This window comes from Solanum lycopersicum, chromosome 2 (genome assembly GCF_036512215.1).
Source record: "Solanum lycopersicum chromosome 2, SLM_r2.1".
NCBI lineage: Eukaryota > Viridiplantae > Streptophyta > Magnoliopsida > Solanales > Solanaceae > Solanum > Solanum lycopersicum.
The window spans coordinates 60,155,767-60,173,640 of NC_090801.1; the positions used below are offsets into that span (position 1 = coordinate 60,155,767).

Sequence of the window (17,874 nt, forward strand, 5' to 3'; positions counted from 1 at the left end):
AAACTCCAAAAGAAATTACTTAATATATATAAATAATTTATGAACTCGACTAGCTAAATTCATGAGCTAACAACTAATAGTGTTCAATTTTCACCCAACTTCTCATGTAGACTTGTATTATGTGCATCAAATAGTTGTACCTAATTTTTTTTGTAAAAATGTGTACCTTATAGCTCCGTAGGAGCCTCTATATATATATATGAAGAATGGGAATGTGCTAATTAATTAACATTTTTCTTTCTTTTATCTCTGTTGCAGCTCAGAAAGCAAACTGCTCTGTTTTCATACATTCTGACTGAACAAAATTCAACAAGTCCAGTCGCTCTCATTTTCACCTTTTACTTTATTGCTCGCTTAATGCATACCAGTTGTACTATACTTCAACTGATTAACAAAAGGTAAAATGGAATTCGATCTACAGAATCCATTGACGGGCTTCGAAGAATACCATTTCGACGCCGTTTCAGCTCTCTTTGCCAACGAGTCCGATCACATGCCGTCGTTTCTCGACTTCAAATCCACCGATGTGCGCTTTTCCCTTCGCCGCCATTCTGTTTTCCTTATTTCTCAAGTAAATACTCTTCATAATTTTACACTGCTTTCGTCCTACTCGGTTTTGCATTTTCAGAGTTAAATTGAACTATGTTAACTTTTCTAAAAATCAAAATTATATCAATAGTATAGTAATTTGCAGTTAATTGTAGGTCTAACTGGTTGTGATTTTTGCAGGTACAAAGTTCTTACAAATTTGATGGCTATATTGCATACCTCGCCGTCAATTACATTGATCGTTTTCTCTCCAAACAAGCAGTTCTGGTAAACGGAGTTCATTTCATTCGTGTACTGAAATTGTAGAAAATCTTCTGAGAATTGTATGAAACTTACTTCAGGAGAATAAGCCATGGATTGTACGGATTCTCGTCATTGTTAGCCTTTCTCTTGCCGCAAAAATGAGGAACGTCGATTTATCACTGTCGGATATTCAGGTAAACTGTGAGTCAATATTGTACAGTAAAATTCATCTCATTTTCTCATCATTGCTAAAATTTCGATTCAATACGCTTAGTTTGAAAACTGTAACAGAGAGACGTAGGTTTAAATTTTGACGCTCGATCGATTCACCGCATGGAATCGCTGATTCTCGATACTCTCAAGTGGAGGCTAAGATCCATCACGCCTTTCTCGTTTCTGCATTTCTTCAACTCGTTTTTAAAACTCGGCGACTCGTCTCTGACTCGATCTCTTAAACAACGAGCTTCAGATATCATCTTCAGTACTCAATACGGTATTGTTAATTTTCTACTAATAACAAAATTATGTTATTAGTTGGGTAATAAATGCTGTCTTAACCATTGATTAATGTCCGGCATGTTTACAATTTACTGCAGAAATTAAGCTTTTTGTGTACAAACCGTCAATAATAGCAGCATCGGCGCTTCTACGTGCAGCTGAGGAGTTGATTCCCTTGCAATATTCTTCTTGCTTAGCTGCAATTTCAGAAAACCAATACTCAAATAAAGTAAGTCTTCTGTAAATAAATGAAATGTGCTTCCTTCTTCCTTGCTCTGTTTTATATGATACATTTACTATTATTGGATTGGAGAGTCAACTAACTCTTTTTTGACTGACTTTTCCTAATATTCGAAATACATTATAGTACTTAGTACATCAGTTTAGGTGTAACTTCTAAACAATATAACTTATATAAGAACTAAATCGTTATTCTAAACAAATTACCATTATTTTTATTATATTATAAGTAGAGTTTTTTCTCCATTTGTCATTTTTGATTGTATTACTTTCTTCTTCTTTTATTTGCAATTCTGAGGTATACTCAATGTTAGGAGGAACTTATGAATGCTTTGGCTGTAATGCGGGAAATGCCGATAGAAGGGAGGGAGTACTGTAGTAAGTTGACGCCAAAAAGTGTTCTGGAGTGTGAACATACAAGCTCTCAATGCGAGACTCAGGATAAGGACAATATCAAAAAGCGGAGATTGAGCGATATAAGGGATGATCAAACGTTCCAGATTTCTCAGGTTCAGTGGTGCTAAGATAGTAAGACAGTGAACCAGCGTCCCTATTTTGTTTTCATTGATTTTGTTGTCTCATGCATAGCAGTTTTGTTCGAGTGGGAACAGATACGTGGAGGATCTTTGAATGAATTGAACTCTAAACTAAAGCAGAGTGTAGAATTGCAACTAATTAGATGCACAATCTCTATAGGTTTCACTATTAGCATAATTGTGTAGAGAAAATTCGCCTATTTGTACTTTTATGTTATAGACTATTCAAAGAATCTTTGTTCTTTGGAACTGGAGGGGGTGAACAAAGATAAGGGAGTACTGTGAAGCTGAATATTTACATAAATTTGTAGTTTTATGTGCAGTCAGTGCCAATAGGGAAAAAAAAGGCGGAAGAAGAGAAGCTTCCTGTATTTAGCTTTGCCACTTTCCAGAGAGGCTAAGAGTGATGAATAATAATGTCCGAGTGGGGCTTAGAGAGAGAAAACGTTGTTATTATGCTGATTTTAGCAGGGTGTTTGAATTTTGGAATAAAGACATATTGTCATTAGCTTCTTTGAAAGCAACAGTACGAGATTGTTCTCTTTTTTTTCCCTTTCTATGGAGGATGAAGTAAATTATTGGTGTTCTATAGCATTTTTCCTTTTCTTCTCACTCCTGGAGGCGCAAATGTCATGCAACAACCAGTTTCTGTAGTCCAATCTTTTGAAGTGCATTCGTTTGTTACTAATATTCAGTAGAAATATTAGTCTTTGTTTCAACTGTTCCAGCGGTTTCTGTTTCTTAATTGCTGTAACTTGCAATCACTCTTCAGATACAATAAAAGTTGTGAAGTCACAAAATTATGCATGCCTATGGGTCAACACCTAAGAGACCCAACCCAAATGATTCACTTCCACAGTAACATAGCATTGCCTTTACAGAGGTTACAAAATCATTATCTACACTTAAAAGAGGTCCCAGGGCATCTTATTTTCTGAAATTCATAATCAACCATTTCTAAATCTGTCTGTAATTCTGCATATAGCTAATCTTTCAGCTTTGTTGTCCCTCTGTTACACATGACTTACAAGAAGACTAATACAAAAGATAACACTCTCAGCTACCAGGCCCTGGTAGGGGCTCTTTCCCCATCCGTTATTTTGCACCACTCGGATATATCTGAAATAAGTCACTACATGATAAGTTCAATTAAGGGCTCTTCATATCAATTGGATTTGCCAGTCTTCCACATTTAACCTTTCTTCTGATAAGGGCTACCTTTTATGTGTCCAACCAACACTGATTTGGGAAATTCTAGTTTGGAAAGCAGCAGTACCATAGAGAGGAGGTACCAGTTGAATTCTTCAGGATATCCAGCAAAACCAAGATATTCTACTTGAAGTTTACTGGAATCTTTACTCTTTAAACTCCCAAATGTTGGAAAGTGAGATAGCGTTCAAAAGTGATATTCCACTTGTTGTCAAGTGTGCAATAGTATCATTCTGTGTTTCTTGAACCAAGTACACTACTTTTCGTTGTCAGTTCTTCCAGTTAGGCTGCAAATGTCAAACTGACAATAAGAAAATCTGACACTTAAATTTACTTACAGATAACCATTGCCTAGGAGAAAAAAACATATAATTTGGAACTTTCTCATGTTAATGTAGAAGTGTAATATCATGTAGCATAGATTCTTTTTAAGGGGATTAGAAGGGTTAAGTACTATGAAGACATTATGCATTCTGATACATAATAGGCAAAGAGAAAGAATATGCATCTAATATCTACATTTATTTACTCATCAAATATTTGTTGGTTTTGAAGGCCCTTTAAAAATCTTAGCTTGACTATCATAGGAATACAATTACAAGAGCTAAAACTACCATACATAACGGGTTCCACAGGTTTTCAAAGAGTGAAGAACAAAGCACTCCTATTCCTAGACCTGGAAATCCTAGAAATTTAAAGCAGAAAATATTAATGCATGTCTTTATTACAGAAACACCTATCAATTTTACAAAGTTGCAGTTCACTCAACATAGAATGCTCATTTTTCAAGAAGAGGGTTTTCATTTTCTCAACCAGCAAGTGCTAACAAAACTTAAATTGTTTTCTGCAGTTACTCTAATTAAGTGACTCATAAATTTCATAGAATTACCAATTTAAACCAGAGCTAAAAAAAATTTGAAGAAAAACCTTTACAGATCAATAGAATTCTATAAAACTCTTTCCTTCTTCCTTCAGTTAATAACATTTGAATCGAGATTCTTGATTAACATCCAAATAACAGAGGAAGAACATAAAAAGTTCAGCAGAACAAAATTGAAGTATCTGCAAATTTCTATGGATAAGCAGGAAATACCTGAACAAATTGTTGTTAATATGATGATGATTCCTCAATTCACTACTTCAGAAGGTGCCTATCTAGCTTTTAACCAGTTAGAGAAATCAGTTTCACCTCAATCGTGACTCTCGACCTTTGTGCTAGATATGGTGCATCCATGTGGTGTGGTTATTCTATATCAGAATAATAAAATGTTTTACATAGTTAAATGAGGTAACAACTTGGTAGAGTAATCATTCATATCACCAGTAATCTCCACATGAACAGACTCCATCCTTAAAATGGTGGAAACGGTGCATATCACGTACAATAATTTCTCGTTTCATGACAAGCGAGATGTACTTTGTTGCAGTATGGCAGTCACCACAAACCCGGAGATTTTTCCTGATGTGAATAGTTGTACCAGCACTCGTATTTAAAAGACCAAATACAATAGCAAGCTTCTCACTGTGGCTCTTTAGCAGTTGCTCCTGAACAACATCTTCCACATCGTGAATTGAATCAGTATCAGGTATATATCCAGCAGCTTTAATCCTATCAAACAGTTTCTCAAGGTAAGCATAGATCTTCTCTGACTGAGGATGGCTAGTGCTTCCTGAGTAGAATGTGTGGACCTCGTTTCTTAAATCAACTAGACTCCATCCAGGTGTCTTTTGAATACCTTTTCTCTCCATCATAGTTCTGACATTAGCAACTTTATGCCATATTGAAGCCCTGGCGTACATATTAGCAAGAAGCACATGATATCCACCATCATCGGGATCTAGCTCAAATAGTTTGTCTGCTGCCTTCTCCCCCAAATCTACATTTTTGTGAATCTTGCAAGCTCCCAACATTGCACCATAGACATTGAGTCCTGGTCTGGTAGGCATATTATCAATGAAGTTCCAAGCCTCACTCAGCCGACCAGCTCGACCAATTAGGTCAACCATTGCCCCATAATGGTCCATTGAAGGCTCCAAGTTGTATTCTTCCCTCATGATCGTGAAATAGTTGCGCCCCTTGTCTACAAAGCCAGAGTGGCTGCAAGCTGAGATGACACAGAGAAATGTTATGTCGTTAGGCTCTACATGCCCCTTTCTCATTTCCTCAAATAATTCAACAGCTTCCTTTCCAAAGCCATGTGTGCCATATCCATCTATCATGGCATTCCATGTTGTAACATGCCTATCATCCATCATGTCAAATAGCTTTCTTGCTGTGTGAACTGCTCCACATTTTGCATACATGTCAACAAGTGCAGTGGCTACAAAAACATTCCCGTTCAAACAAGTTCTTACAGCAAATCCATGTATCCACTTAGCTTGGCGTAATACTGATAACTCAGCAAGAGCAGTAACAACACTTACCATTGTAAATGAATCAGGTGTGATGTTCTGCAGATGCATTTCACAAAAATGAGTTAATGCATCCATTACACATCCATTTTGTGCATAGCCCAAAATCAAAGCATTCCATGAAACAAGTGTTTTTCCTTTCAAGTTTTCAAACAATTCAGCTGCAATATCCACTCTTTGGCACTTGCAATACATTGAAATCAACGAGTTAACAACTGCAACATTAGAACCAAGACCTAGTTGGTTGACCAGTTTGTGAACATATTGTCCAAGCTCAATATTCCTTGTTTCAGCACACGCATGTAAAGTGCTCATAATAGTCACATTCGTTGGTTTGAATCCTTCATCCAACATTTTCTGAAAGATGATAAGAGCTTCATCGTGATATCCATTCCGTGCATATCCATCTATCATAGCATTCAATGATACAGCCGTCTTAGAATCCATCTTATCAAAAACCAACCTAGCAGTGCCCACTGACCCACATTTAGCATACATATCGACCAAAGCAGTTGAGACATTCACAAGCGACTCAAAACCATTTCTAAAAACATATCCATGAATCAACTTCCCCATTTTCAAGGACCCAATAGCACCACAAGCAGGCAAAATGGACACAATCGTAACCGAATCAGGCCGATTACACCCTTCCTCTTGCATCCTTAGAACCAACTCCAACGCTCTCTTTGACATCCCATTTTGTGAATATCCTGAAATAACCGTATTCCAACAAACCAAATCCCTGTCAGGCATTCTATCAAACATCTTATATGCATCACCAATCATCCCACATTTCGCATAAAGATTCACAACACTAGTCATTGCAAACAAACTATCTGAAAAACCATGAAGAATCAACTGCGCATGCACCTGTTTACCCTTAACAACATCAGAATTGTCAGCACAAGCTTTTAACAAATAGCTAAAATTATATATTACCGGAGTTACATCATCATATCTCAAACGAGAGTAAAAAGCCAAAGAAGAATCCAAATTAGAGTGATGGGTATGGCCTTTGAGCATTGTATGATACATGGGGTCAACTTTGAGTTTAGCAAATTCAAAGACTTTGGTGGCATCATTAAGGCAACCATATTTGGTGAATAAACTAACTAATTTTGTTTCAAAAAGGTGTTCTTTATAGAGACCGTTTTTGATAATGTGAGGGAGAATTTGGTGAAGCTCTTTCATGGAATTGCAGAGCTCGAGGAGGATTGCTGTTGGGTGTTTGTATATATGTGATGGGATGTGGACCCTTTGAGATAGAGACGGCGGCTGGGGAATCGCCGCCGGTGGCGGTGGTGCTGGAGTGATGGAGCGTGCCAACAGCGGGAAACTCATGAAGCTTACTGATTCTTCACTGAAATCTACTGATAGAGTAAAGTACTAATTCCAAAGCGCAGTTTACAATCGAACTGTTATCTCCATTAATATTTATCATCTTTTAGCTTTTATTTCTAGCAATCCAATCATTCGAACGACCCAATTTTTTTAGTTCGATCAATTACTCTATAAATAGTTTAATGTGATGAAGTGAATGTTAATGTGATGGAGTGAATGTTCCTCCTTAATTGTTTTGGGTTCGACCTTGACATGGATGCTGAAGGCAGTATATGGTGTGAATTCAAATTAGTTTGGTTTTTTTTAACATAAAATTAATCATTAGAGTATATTATACATTGTAAATTTAACCACAACAATAAGAAATGAGAAATATAGTAAGTAGGATCAAGAAGATAATTCTTCTCTCCATGAATTTAGTTCACGAGACGAGTAGAATCTCTTCATTCTATGACAATTGAATATTTACATATGAAAGCTTGTGCTTTTGCTCTTCTTAAAATCTAAAACGCGCACTTCAACTATGTTATTAATATGCAACTGCTTCCCGCATTTCTTTTTTGGAAGCATTTGCTTATTATTACATATATATATATATATATATATATATATAATATACAACATTGCTTGCAAGTTTCCTATTTGCAATACATTTTTTAAATTGGAAGCACATCTTTCTGAAGCATTTTGCCACTTTGACACTGGAAAATGCCTTGCTTCCTAAAAAACAGCCGGCATTCTGTGCCTTAGCTTGCATGCCATAACCTATACGCGATTCTACCCTTGTTTGTATCATGAATGGGCAAGTCTAATGAGATTCTTCTGTTCTGGAAAAAGAATGTTGCTAATTCAGGACCGCGCTTGTAGGCTTGGCTTTTCAAGGTAGAGAACAATGTGAAGGATGCTCTACTCTAGAATTAACTGCTAACCCCGTATTGTCATTCCTTTTTGTGTCCTAAGCCCTCTGTAGAGTTCATGGTTCAGGACTTTGTTGACACAACAGCAGGCGGACTTAGTTCAAATGGGGTCCTGCCAGGTTCAGAATAACTTCCTACGCATATGGTATCACCTCTACCATGCCAAATGCCATCTTGGACATTGTTCATCTCTAATGTTCTAGCTTCCTGTTCAATAAAACAAAAAAAAAATTCAAAACCGAATAATAAAGCAAACTGTGTCATCTAACTTCAAAAACTGCAGGTCCTGTTAGATTGGTGTTTTTCTGAGTCAACCTATTCGCTCTTCCCCTGGGGACTGAGGGGTGAGAGAAAAAGCAGCAAGCAACTTCACGCGACAAGGCAAATAAACACTACTTTGTTGTTAATTAATGCAGGTTGAATAATAGAACGAACCTGAGATAAGGTGCAGCACGGACAGGTCAAATGGAAGATGCAATCATCCAAAGAACTATCACCCTAAAGAAGCATAAAAAGAGCAAGAGTTATCACAACAGTTAAAGAAGAACAATAATAGATGCAAGTAAAATTAATACTATTGTCCTCCCATAATTGTTAACACTCATCAGTGTTTCAGTAGCTCAAAATACAAGAGAAGATATGAGAATGTAAAAACCAATAAAGAGGGTAGGTTAAGAAGGGAAAACCAAAGATAGATTGTTATTTGTAAAAACTGGAATGCAGAGAAATCATTGCTAAAACTAGAGAAAGATAACAAGCTATACGATAATATAACCAATTCCCACAAATAGTTTGTGCAACTCTTGGAATATGATCAAATAGGAAGAACTGAAAAGTAGCAGTAAAAGCGAAAATAGGGATGAAAGTACTCACTCTGATATTGAACTTGTTTCTCATTTTTGTGCGGTGATAACCCATATATACTCCAACTAATATTATAAAAGCACCACCAACATATAAAAAGCAGTGCTTCTTTGTGACAATGAAAGCCAGAATGCTTAGGAGAGCAACAAGAGTGAGGATGAAATAAATAGAGCCCTGCAGACCAGTATAAATCTGTTTCAGTGCACGGGTATTTTATGGAAAGCAGACAAATCAATGTTAAAGTACTAAGCAGTAAAAATTTTCTTCACTTCTAATCTAATCTTGCCAACATTTCAAAAACAGGTAACATTAAACATTTATACCAGACTTTGTGTAATGAAACTAAGAGTGCAATGTATTTTTTTCCACATTAATATGTATATAATAAACAACCATTAAGACCCTTCTAGTCCTAACCAATCTATGTTGATCAAGAAAGAGGAATTAGCAAATCAATTTAAAGATGACTTTGACCACAAGGGATCGCCAAGAACTTGAGGGGGTAGGGGTAGGTCAACAACTAAAACGGATTTAAATGTGAGACCTGAAGAAAGCAGGAACCGAAACCAGAACGCTTCATATTCTTTCCAAATCTGTACCAGGGGCAGCTGCAATACATGAAGAGAAATTATAATTAGCATCATAATCCAAACCACTAAATTGATGATGAATTAAGAACTAGAGTAAACGTTCTATTGCTAATAAAACATTCAAATTTATAATAGGAAATGAATTGTTCAACTATAAGTCAAATTTGCCTTGAGGCTAACAATTACACAAAAAAGAAATTACAACAAGAGAAAGCCAAACCAGGATTTTCAAAAGAAAGAAACAAAATTACATAAAATTAAAAATCAATCAAACAACCACCCTCCTCTATCTCAACTTGAAAACTATGTTTTTCGGACTCTTCGTCAAACGGGTGCATGTCACATTCTCTAAAAGTAATTGCGGCATCAAAAATTGAAGAGTGCACGCAACTTAGCTTGAAACTAAAAAGCTACAGCGCTTTTTTCACCTGCCGGCGGTGGAAGGGAGATCAGCCCCCAGTTTTCCACCGGCCGGCGGGGAGAGAGAAACAAACCAAGTTCTTAACGTTTTTAAACTTCCATTAACAAAACCAAAGAAACGAAAACAAGTATGGGAAAACAAAAACCAAAACCCACATGGGAAAATGATGAGAAAACAAATAATCCAGAAAATCTAGAAAAAGAAAAAGGAAAAAACTTTACCAAACAGATTGAACAGCAATTCGACGGTCCTCCAGACAATCACAAAAAAGCTCTCCTTCCCACATCCTCAAAACCCCTCCACCATAATCATAACCCATAGCATTTTCTTCATCCCCATTCAAATTTAACTTCACCCACTGCCCCTTTTGTGCCTGCATCGCCACCGTGGAACACAACAAATCAAAATCCACCACAGTCACCCCTTCCGACAACAACCTCTGCCCCTCTCCCTCTTCCTCCTCCTCCCTTCCTCTTGCTTTCTCCGCCGCCATTTCTCTCTTTTCAAACACATCCATTATCTGGCTGCACTCTTCCAAAAATTATCAAAAAGTTTATACAAACGAACAGAGTATGGATTAAGCGGAAATATTTGTGCCGAGCAGAACGGAAGAGATATAGAGATATATGATTAAAATAGTTGAGATTGAGACAGAGTTTATATATAAAGAGTTAATTTGGTAAATAAGGGATATTGTGGAACATAATTATAGTCTATTTTTATTTTTATTTTTAGAGGAGGATATGGTGGCTCGATAATTGGTGGCGATTCTATTATTGCTAAAAATAAAAAATAAAAAAGGTATTTTGGTTGGCGCGAGAAATAATGATGGTGGGCCCATATAGACAACGATACAGCTGGAGACACGTACACACATGGATATAGCTTTGGAGGGATTTTTACTTGCCAAGTTAACGGTTAAAATTATTGTTTCTCCCTATTTCTATTTTTCGGAATGAAACTATAAAAATTATAATTAATATTTTAAGATGTATTTTTTATCATATTAATATGAAAAAATTGTATTTATAATATTTTTCATATAGTTTTAGAATATTAGAATATCTAATTTTTTTTTAAAATATCAAACTAATGTGATGTAATTTATTTTTAAAAACTAGTCAAATTAACTTTCGATAAGCGCAACATGACAAACATTTCTAGACGGAAGGAATACTAAACAAATAAAAAAGACATTACTTATCAACGCATCATTAGGAGAAAAAACAAACGATTAAGCACATATAAATTTCATTTATTAGCCTCAACTATAACATGTTTCGATTAAATATCTTATGATAAATATTTGAAACAAAATATCTTAACACGAGATAAATATTTTTATAAACATTTCAAACTAAAAATTTAAAAAGGTTTATGTGTGAATAAACAATTTTACCATTTATAATGACTGTTTCAAATAATTTGTAAGGAAAGTACCTGATAGAGATATTTTATCACATGTCTAAATTCAAGTTGTGAAAATAATTTTTTACAATAGATCATTGTGCTTATAGCTTTTCTCTAGAACTCCACATACAGCAAAAATTTAATGTATTAGATTATTAATTTTTCAGATGTTCATTTAAAACTAATCATACTTTGAACGTTTAAATAAATTTACTACAATAGTTTAAAGAGTTAAATGTATATTTGAGCTAAAAAGATGTTAATGCATCATGTGAGCTGTTGTATTATCAAGAATATTAATTTAGTCTTCTGATCATGAGTTTTTTCTTCTTTTTTTTATTTTTGTTTATTCAATGAAGTCAACTATAAATAGGTGAACTTAATTAGGAAATGACTGAGAACGAATTTATTACTACTATGAAAATTTTAATATGATATTGTTAACGTGTGCTATTTTCATATGAACTTTATTATTTTAATGTGAAATTTTAATAAAAAATTGTAGTTAACTTTGAAGTCCTAGACCATTTCAAATGACAATTAATAATTATTTGGACAACTTGAATAAATAGGTTAATTATAAGTTGAAAGGGGTTGACTTAAGTGTGAATTGTGAGCCAGCCTACGTTGCACCTACTATTAGCTGTATTTTTTAATTATTATATTTGCTTGGTGGGCGTTGTGTTAATTAATAAGATTATTATTGAGGTCTCAATCATTATTTCTCATCAACTTAATGTTCTTTGATTTCCTGGGTTATAAAATATTAATTTGTTTAGGCCAATAATTTATTACTGGATCCTTTATGAGATAAAGTTTAGATTGTAATTTTGTCTATACATGAAAGTGGGATCAGGAATATTATGAATAATGAATTAATTAACTTGTAATTATTCAAATAATTGTGTTAGTTGTAGCCGATGATCATATAATTCTTATCTTGTATATTTGATTTGTTTGGACTAGGATAGGAAGATAATATGGAAATTTATGATTATACTCAAAATTTTACGGTTTATTATTATGGTCTAATTGAGAAAATGACTAAAGTTTATAATTTTTTTATAAAAGACTATTGAGTGACTCAACGAGCTAATTCAATATCACATATGTTGCATAAGGACACAACAAATTCGATTGAGTTCATTATTCATATGTTACTTACTATATTTAATAAACATAACCCATTAATTTTAAATCTTATTTCAACAAAGAAACAGGATGACCCCAACAAGAGGAAAATGAACAAAGAAACAAACCCAAAAGCAAAGAAAACGTTTTGACAAGTAAATGATCCTTTAACGTAATACAACTAACTTGCCAGACCCTATTTTGTAGATTTCTGTTCACAAAAGAAAACGTCTCTTTTTCTATTTTCAGTTATGATACAAATTAAATTTTGTCTTAAAAGGTTAGATTTGATAAATATTCACTTTTTCAAAAATAGAATATATAGCCTAACTTGTTTTCTCAAAATAATCGTCATACTAGCAAATATCATATTGATTAAAAAAGTATTAAATACAATATTGTATACGTGAAATCATCTTTATTAAATAGATGTCTCTAAAAAATTGAACACTAATAAGATCATCATGGATATAAAGGCACAGTTAAAAAAACTTAAAAATATTATTTTTTATTTTGATAAGATGACATTTATTTTGGGATAAATTTTTTTAATACACATATCGCAAGTAGTTTAGGTTTTTGGGGAACAAATTTAATGGTTAAAAAGAAATTTCTTCTAACAAGACATTTAGGAATCCTTAGTTGAATCATATTTAAATTAAATTAAATTAAAAGGTTTTAGTTGATTCAATTCATGAACCACTATGAGTGGAGTAGTATATTTTATTGTTTCTATATGATAATACAACTTGATAATAATACCAATACAAAGAAATTGGACGGTTATAAAACATATAACAAAAATATATTTATTTCTTGGCCATAAACTCCCCCACCCCACCCCTAAGAAAAAGAGGTAGATAGGAAGAATTTAAATATTTAAACAAGTCGATTCTAATTCAAAGTTGTGAAGATGGTTCATTTACAATATCATAAAGTAGGTAACCAAAAACAACTTTTTTATTTAGAAATAGAAATGTAATATAAGTGCCTTTTCTCCTTTTAACCTTTCAAAGATTGGAAATGATTCTTGATCAAGTCCAAGTTGATTTACCCTATCATTTTTATTTTTTTTATAAAACAAAAACAAAAGCAAAAGTAGTGGTAGTGGTAGGAACCAGAGTGACCTAGTGGACAATGACTAATGAGTTGTCTTTTGGATAAGATTCAGATGAAATACCCTCAAGTCTTAAACTATTGCACATGAATTGTAATACCTTTTTTTATAATAAAGTTGCAACAATTTTGACCATAATTCCCCTTTTAAGTGCTTAAATGTTGGCCTATATATGAACCAAATTGACCATACTATTTTATTTTGTTGTGGCCGACTAAGAGAATGTGTTTTTCCTCCATCTTTTTTTGATAATGTCATTTTGTATCTTACAGATTTTTTGAGCGGTTCACATTGATGTTTTAATCATCAACATACTTTCTTTCACTTAATTAAATTGCTCATGGAAGTGCTGTGTAATTCTTTTAAGAGATAATTTGAATAAAGATGATATCCGTCGGATCAAAGTTTTATGTTTTTTTTTTCTCTTTGTATTTCAGTCGGTTAGATTCCATTTTTATTAGATTTTATGAATTTATATTTATTGTAAAAGTTGTGTAGACAAAATTTAATGAGACTTAAGTTTGAAAAATAATTTCAATTATACAAAATTCTGGGACAAAACATCTTAATTATATAACCCTCTATAGTCTATAATTCTGTATGTATAGAGATAACTTAAAGACCTCTCATTGCGTATTTATCTACATACAGATCTCTAACAAAACGTAAAACGACTCTCAGCAAAAATCAAACATACATATTAGTTTAATCGTTAGCTATGTAGGTTATCAATAGTCCTCGTGAAAACAATATCTATATATTAAGGCAACAAAAAGCTAGACCTTCAAAACTCTCGAATCCCTCCCTCCCTTGCCCAAACCCCTTAAGAGACTATCGAAAGCAGCAGCAACCACTTGAGGAACAAGTTTCAAACAATTATAGAATGAAATATTACTAGTGAATTGGAAAGGATATAAGTTGCTTTCGCGGAGCTGCAGTTAAATAAAGACGATACAAGAAAATACTCAGTTTTCAGGGTAGAAGATGATATACCATATTACAACACACCATACAAAGCCCCACTATCTCTAATAAGCAAACTGGTATACAGCAAGTTACGTCTTCATGGCAGGCCTCACCAGGCCCAAACCACTTCCACTCCCCAAGTGTTTGAAGTCTTTTGCTTCAAGATTATCTCCATGGGCAGCAAACCCTGTTCCTCCCTTTTCCACATTCACCAGATTTCTATTTTTACATGGTTTGTCACAGACCACGCAAACCTTGTCAACAGCCACAAATTTTTCTGCACATTTCTTGCAGAAGACATGTCCACAAGTATTAAGTGCTACAAGTGACAAAGTATTGGTTAGTGTGACCTTGCAACTGGGACATATGAAACTCTTGTCAAGAGACTTGTGTTTCTTCTGTGCACTTGTATCTTCAGTGAAGTGTATAGGGAAAAGGTTTTTCATCTTAATTTTTTCCCTCCCTTCAGGACAAGTTGTGCTAGTGGATGGGGCTTCCACCTTAGCAGGTGCATCTGGTGTTGCAGAGGGCAGCCAAAATGCTTTCATGGTTCTAAGTGCTTCCTCCTCATAAGAAGTAGCTTTCACACTGTTAGCTCCATGGAATCCATTTTTGTCTCTGTTGTAGTTCTTATCATTGTACTGCGGAACTGGACCATGATTTTGTTGATCAAATGCATCAAGATCCCTGGCTTTCTGCAGCATCAACCTCTCCTCTTCCTCTTCTTTTTCTTGCTTCTGCTGACCTGTATGAGCAGCTAACTTTCTGCAAGAAAAAATAACAGCTTGTCAAATAAAACTTCACGAAGGATGATTCTAAGTTAACAAACAAGAATGTTACCAAATCCCCACCCCCTTTCTTACACTCCACACTGCCCTTTTCTCTTTTTCCAGAGAAATGCAGGCATGAAGCAAGATTGGAACATATATTGGTCAGTACTACTCCTTCGAGGTGGAACACGGGCAACTGTTTTGTTAATAGAAGTAACTAACAACATGCATTGCAACTTAAGAATAAGTAACTATTACTCAGAAAGGCTGCAGTTTTCACTTGAAAGGGATTCCAAAACAAGTATTCCATAAGACAGTATGAAGGCCTCTTTATTAGCTAGTCTAAATAATACTCCTTTCATCCACTACTTTATGGGACACAATAACTGGACTTGGAGATTGGAGATCATTTTGGCTTGTATAATATTAGTATCATTATAATAATAGAAGGCAAACATTAAAGTGTGGTTCATGAAAATTCAGTGGTACCCTCTTTCTTTTTCTTTTTTGATTTGCTTATTAGTATCGGACTGAGATGAACTTAGGAAGGTGACATGGATCGTGAGAATTCATATAGCCTACTCCCCTGCTTGGATTTAGTCATAGTTGTGGTACTTGGATATTTGTATTTTGGTAATAGTAAAGAATAGCATTAAAGAAGATGCTGAAAAATGACAGCACCCTTCTTAAAACTAAACAAGTCACCAAATTATTGCCGTTAGAAAGTGCAGGAGACTCTAGCCTCATAAGAAGAATTGAACACAGATAGTTCTTCTGTTTAACCTTGGGACTACAGCCTACAAAGTACAGTTTGCAAGTCAAGTATCCTATCCATAAGTTCTAGGATAGATTTGCCTCTAAACCAAAATCCATTAGATTATATGGCGTGTTAGGAGGGCATTTCACAACCACAACAGAGACTAAAATATATCCAATAGGTTCTCTTCAAGATGCACTGAATCATAAGACCAGCCTACAACTGCAGACATCATACAACTCAATCTAATCCAGCTAAACCTATATTAAGGACATAATATAGGAGTCTCTTAATCACTAAGATATTCTCTGTTTTGGTGTCAAACAGATGAAAGCACTAGCTATGGCCATCGTACTCTCGTAGTTGCTAAATTTCGAAACTTCTGCGGTATCCTTCCAAACTACTAGCCTCACTGAATCAGAAGGACATCTCTGAATTCCTCATACCAATCTAGACAGAAAATTTAACTTACAGCCAACCCCCATATATCACTCCCCCATTAAGAACCACAGATATTGTCAGTTTCTCTTATAGCTGAAATATAATTCACAAGCACAATCTTACAAACCTGGACACAACAACAAAGTAAATCAAGCTAACCACAGGATCTAAGCACCAAGACATATAATTTCATACAAAACGCACCTTAAACATAGAAAAAAACTCGGCAGTTCATATATAATATCATTTTCTTTCAAATCTACAAAAGACCAATTGAGAGAGTATGCATAAGGACAGAAAATAGGCACCTTTGGATATCCTTTTTCTGGGACAAAAGGCATTCTAGAATGCATTCTTTGCAAAAGACATGCCCTTTCTGGCAACACAACGGATCGATGAAGGGTTTTAAACAAAGGGAACAAGCATCGAATGGCTTGATTGAATCTTTTCCCAGCCTCTCCTTTTGTGTTCCATACCCTAACTTTCTCTTCTCATCGTACGTAAAGAAGGCAAGATCGTTGTTGTTCTTCGAGTGTCTCTGCGGCATCTTTCAAAACCCTAATGCAATCACATGAATTTGGAAGACGAATTTTATGAATTTGGGGAAGAAGAAAAACCCTATGAAGTGGATTATCCAATCGGGTCAGTAGCAGTTATCGGGTTTCCTAAGGGATTTATAGCGTGACAAAATATTTTTACACGTAGCTTTCTTTTTTTTTCTCCTTGTTTTCGACAATCCGTTTCCTAATTCATTTATGATTTTTTACTTTTCGTAGGAGTATCTCTTTTCGATTTCAAGAAACTTAACAAAAATCATGATTCATATTGAGTATTTAAAAGTATTAACGAACAAGTGATTAAATCCTAAAAATAGTTAGATCCATATATTTGCATTTTGAATTCCATAATTTACTTTAGGATTAAAAAAAAAGCTCAAATATGTCATTAAACTTTTAGAAAAGATTCATTTATGTTATCAGTTAAAAGTCTAGTTCAGTTAGACCATTATCGTTAAAGAAAAGCTTATTCATGTCATTATTTTTTAACGGTGATTTTGTAAAATCATTTTTGACACCTGATCAATTATAATTCGATCACGTCATTAATTTTTTAATAAAAAAATTATAATTCTAAAAAAAATTGAATTAATTTTTTTAATTAAATAAATTGATGATATGGCCGATTATAATTGGCTATGTCAAATTTTTTAAATAAAAAAATTAAAATTCTGAATAAAAATTAATTTTTTTTTTAGTTTTTTTTTCATAATTTGTAAATACACTTTGCATAATTTGTAAAGACGTGTCCTATAACATCACCTATTTTCAACTAAACCTTGAAACACATTAGATTTGGTGCATTGATCCAACACACACTTAAGTTCCATTGCACAATCATGATAACTTACGTGGGCAGTGCCATTTTTAATGTTTATCATTTTTAAATTTTGAATTCAATCTCC

General features: G+C 34.2%; 4 protein-coding genes across 6 annotated transcripts; 1 reads left to right on the forward strand and 3 right to left on the reverse strand.

Annotated features, from left to right (window-relative positions):
- Positions 1-219: 219 nt before the first annotated feature.
- On the forward strand, positions 220-2,653 carry LOC101265894 (putative cyclin-D6-1). Of its 2 annotated transcripts, none has more exons than XM_010318341.4 (6): positions 220-571; positions 730-816; positions 891-986; positions 1,084-1,285; positions 1,389-1,519; positions 1,845-2,653. In XM_010318341.4, the coding sequence occupies exons 1-6, from the start codon at positions 404-406 to the stop codon at positions 2,052-2,054; spliced, it is 894 nt and encodes a 297-aa protein (XP_010316643.1). In that variant the 5' UTR covers positions 220-403; the 3' UTR covers positions 2,055-2,653. The 2 variants fall into 2 exon arrangements, with proteins under 2 accessions (XP_010316643.1, XP_010316644.1); XM_010318342.4 differs by having other exon boundaries at positions 224-571; positions 1,848-2,653.
- Positions 2,654-2,866: 213 nt separating this feature from the next.
- On the reverse strand, positions 2,867-7,265 carry LOC101265612 (pentatricopeptide repeat-containing protein At1g11290, chloroplastic). 2 transcript variants are annotated; one of them, XM_004233764.5, is made up of 2 exons: positions 4,369-7,265; positions 2,867-3,562 (listed from the first exon to the last, which is right to left on the reverse strand). In XM_004233764.5, exon 1 carries the CDS (start codon positions 7,026-7,028, stop codon positions 4,593-4,595), a length of 2,436 nt encoding a protein of 811 aa, XP_004233812.1. In that variant the 5' UTR covers positions 7,029-7,265; the 3' UTR covers positions 2,867-3,562; positions 4,369-4,592. The 2 variants fall into 2 exon arrangements, with proteins under 2 accessions (XP_004233812.1, XP_025885198.1); XM_026029413.2 differs by having other exon boundaries at positions 2,867-3,576.
- A 141-nt stretch (positions 7,266-7,406) lies between these two features.
- On the reverse strand, positions 7,407-10,568 carry LOC101248161 (protein PLANT CADMIUM RESISTANCE 11). Its single transcript, XM_004232731.5, has 5 exons — positions 10,042-10,568; positions 9,354-9,417; positions 8,819-8,983; positions 8,381-8,443; positions 7,407-8,152 (listed from the first exon to the last, which is right to left on the reverse strand). Exons 1-5 carry the CDS (start codon positions 10,335-10,337, stop codon positions 8,009-8,011), a joined length of 732 nt encoding a protein of 243 aa, XP_004232779.1. The 5' UTR covers positions 10,338-10,568; the 3' UTR covers positions 7,407-8,008.
- Positions 10,569-14,344: 3,776 nt separating this feature from the next.
- LOC101247881 (E3 ubiquitin-protein ligase CSU1) lies at positions 14,345-17,217 on the reverse strand. The gene is made up of 2 exons (XM_004232730.5): positions 16,721-17,217; positions 14,345-15,209 (listed from the first exon to the last, which is right to left on the reverse strand). Exons 1-2 carry the CDS (start codon positions 16,957-16,959, stop codon positions 14,534-14,536), a joined length of 915 nt encoding a protein of 304 aa, XP_004232778.1. The 5' UTR covers positions 16,960-17,217; the 3' UTR covers positions 14,345-14,533.
- Between the last annotated feature and the right edge of the window lie 657 nt (positions 17,218-17,874).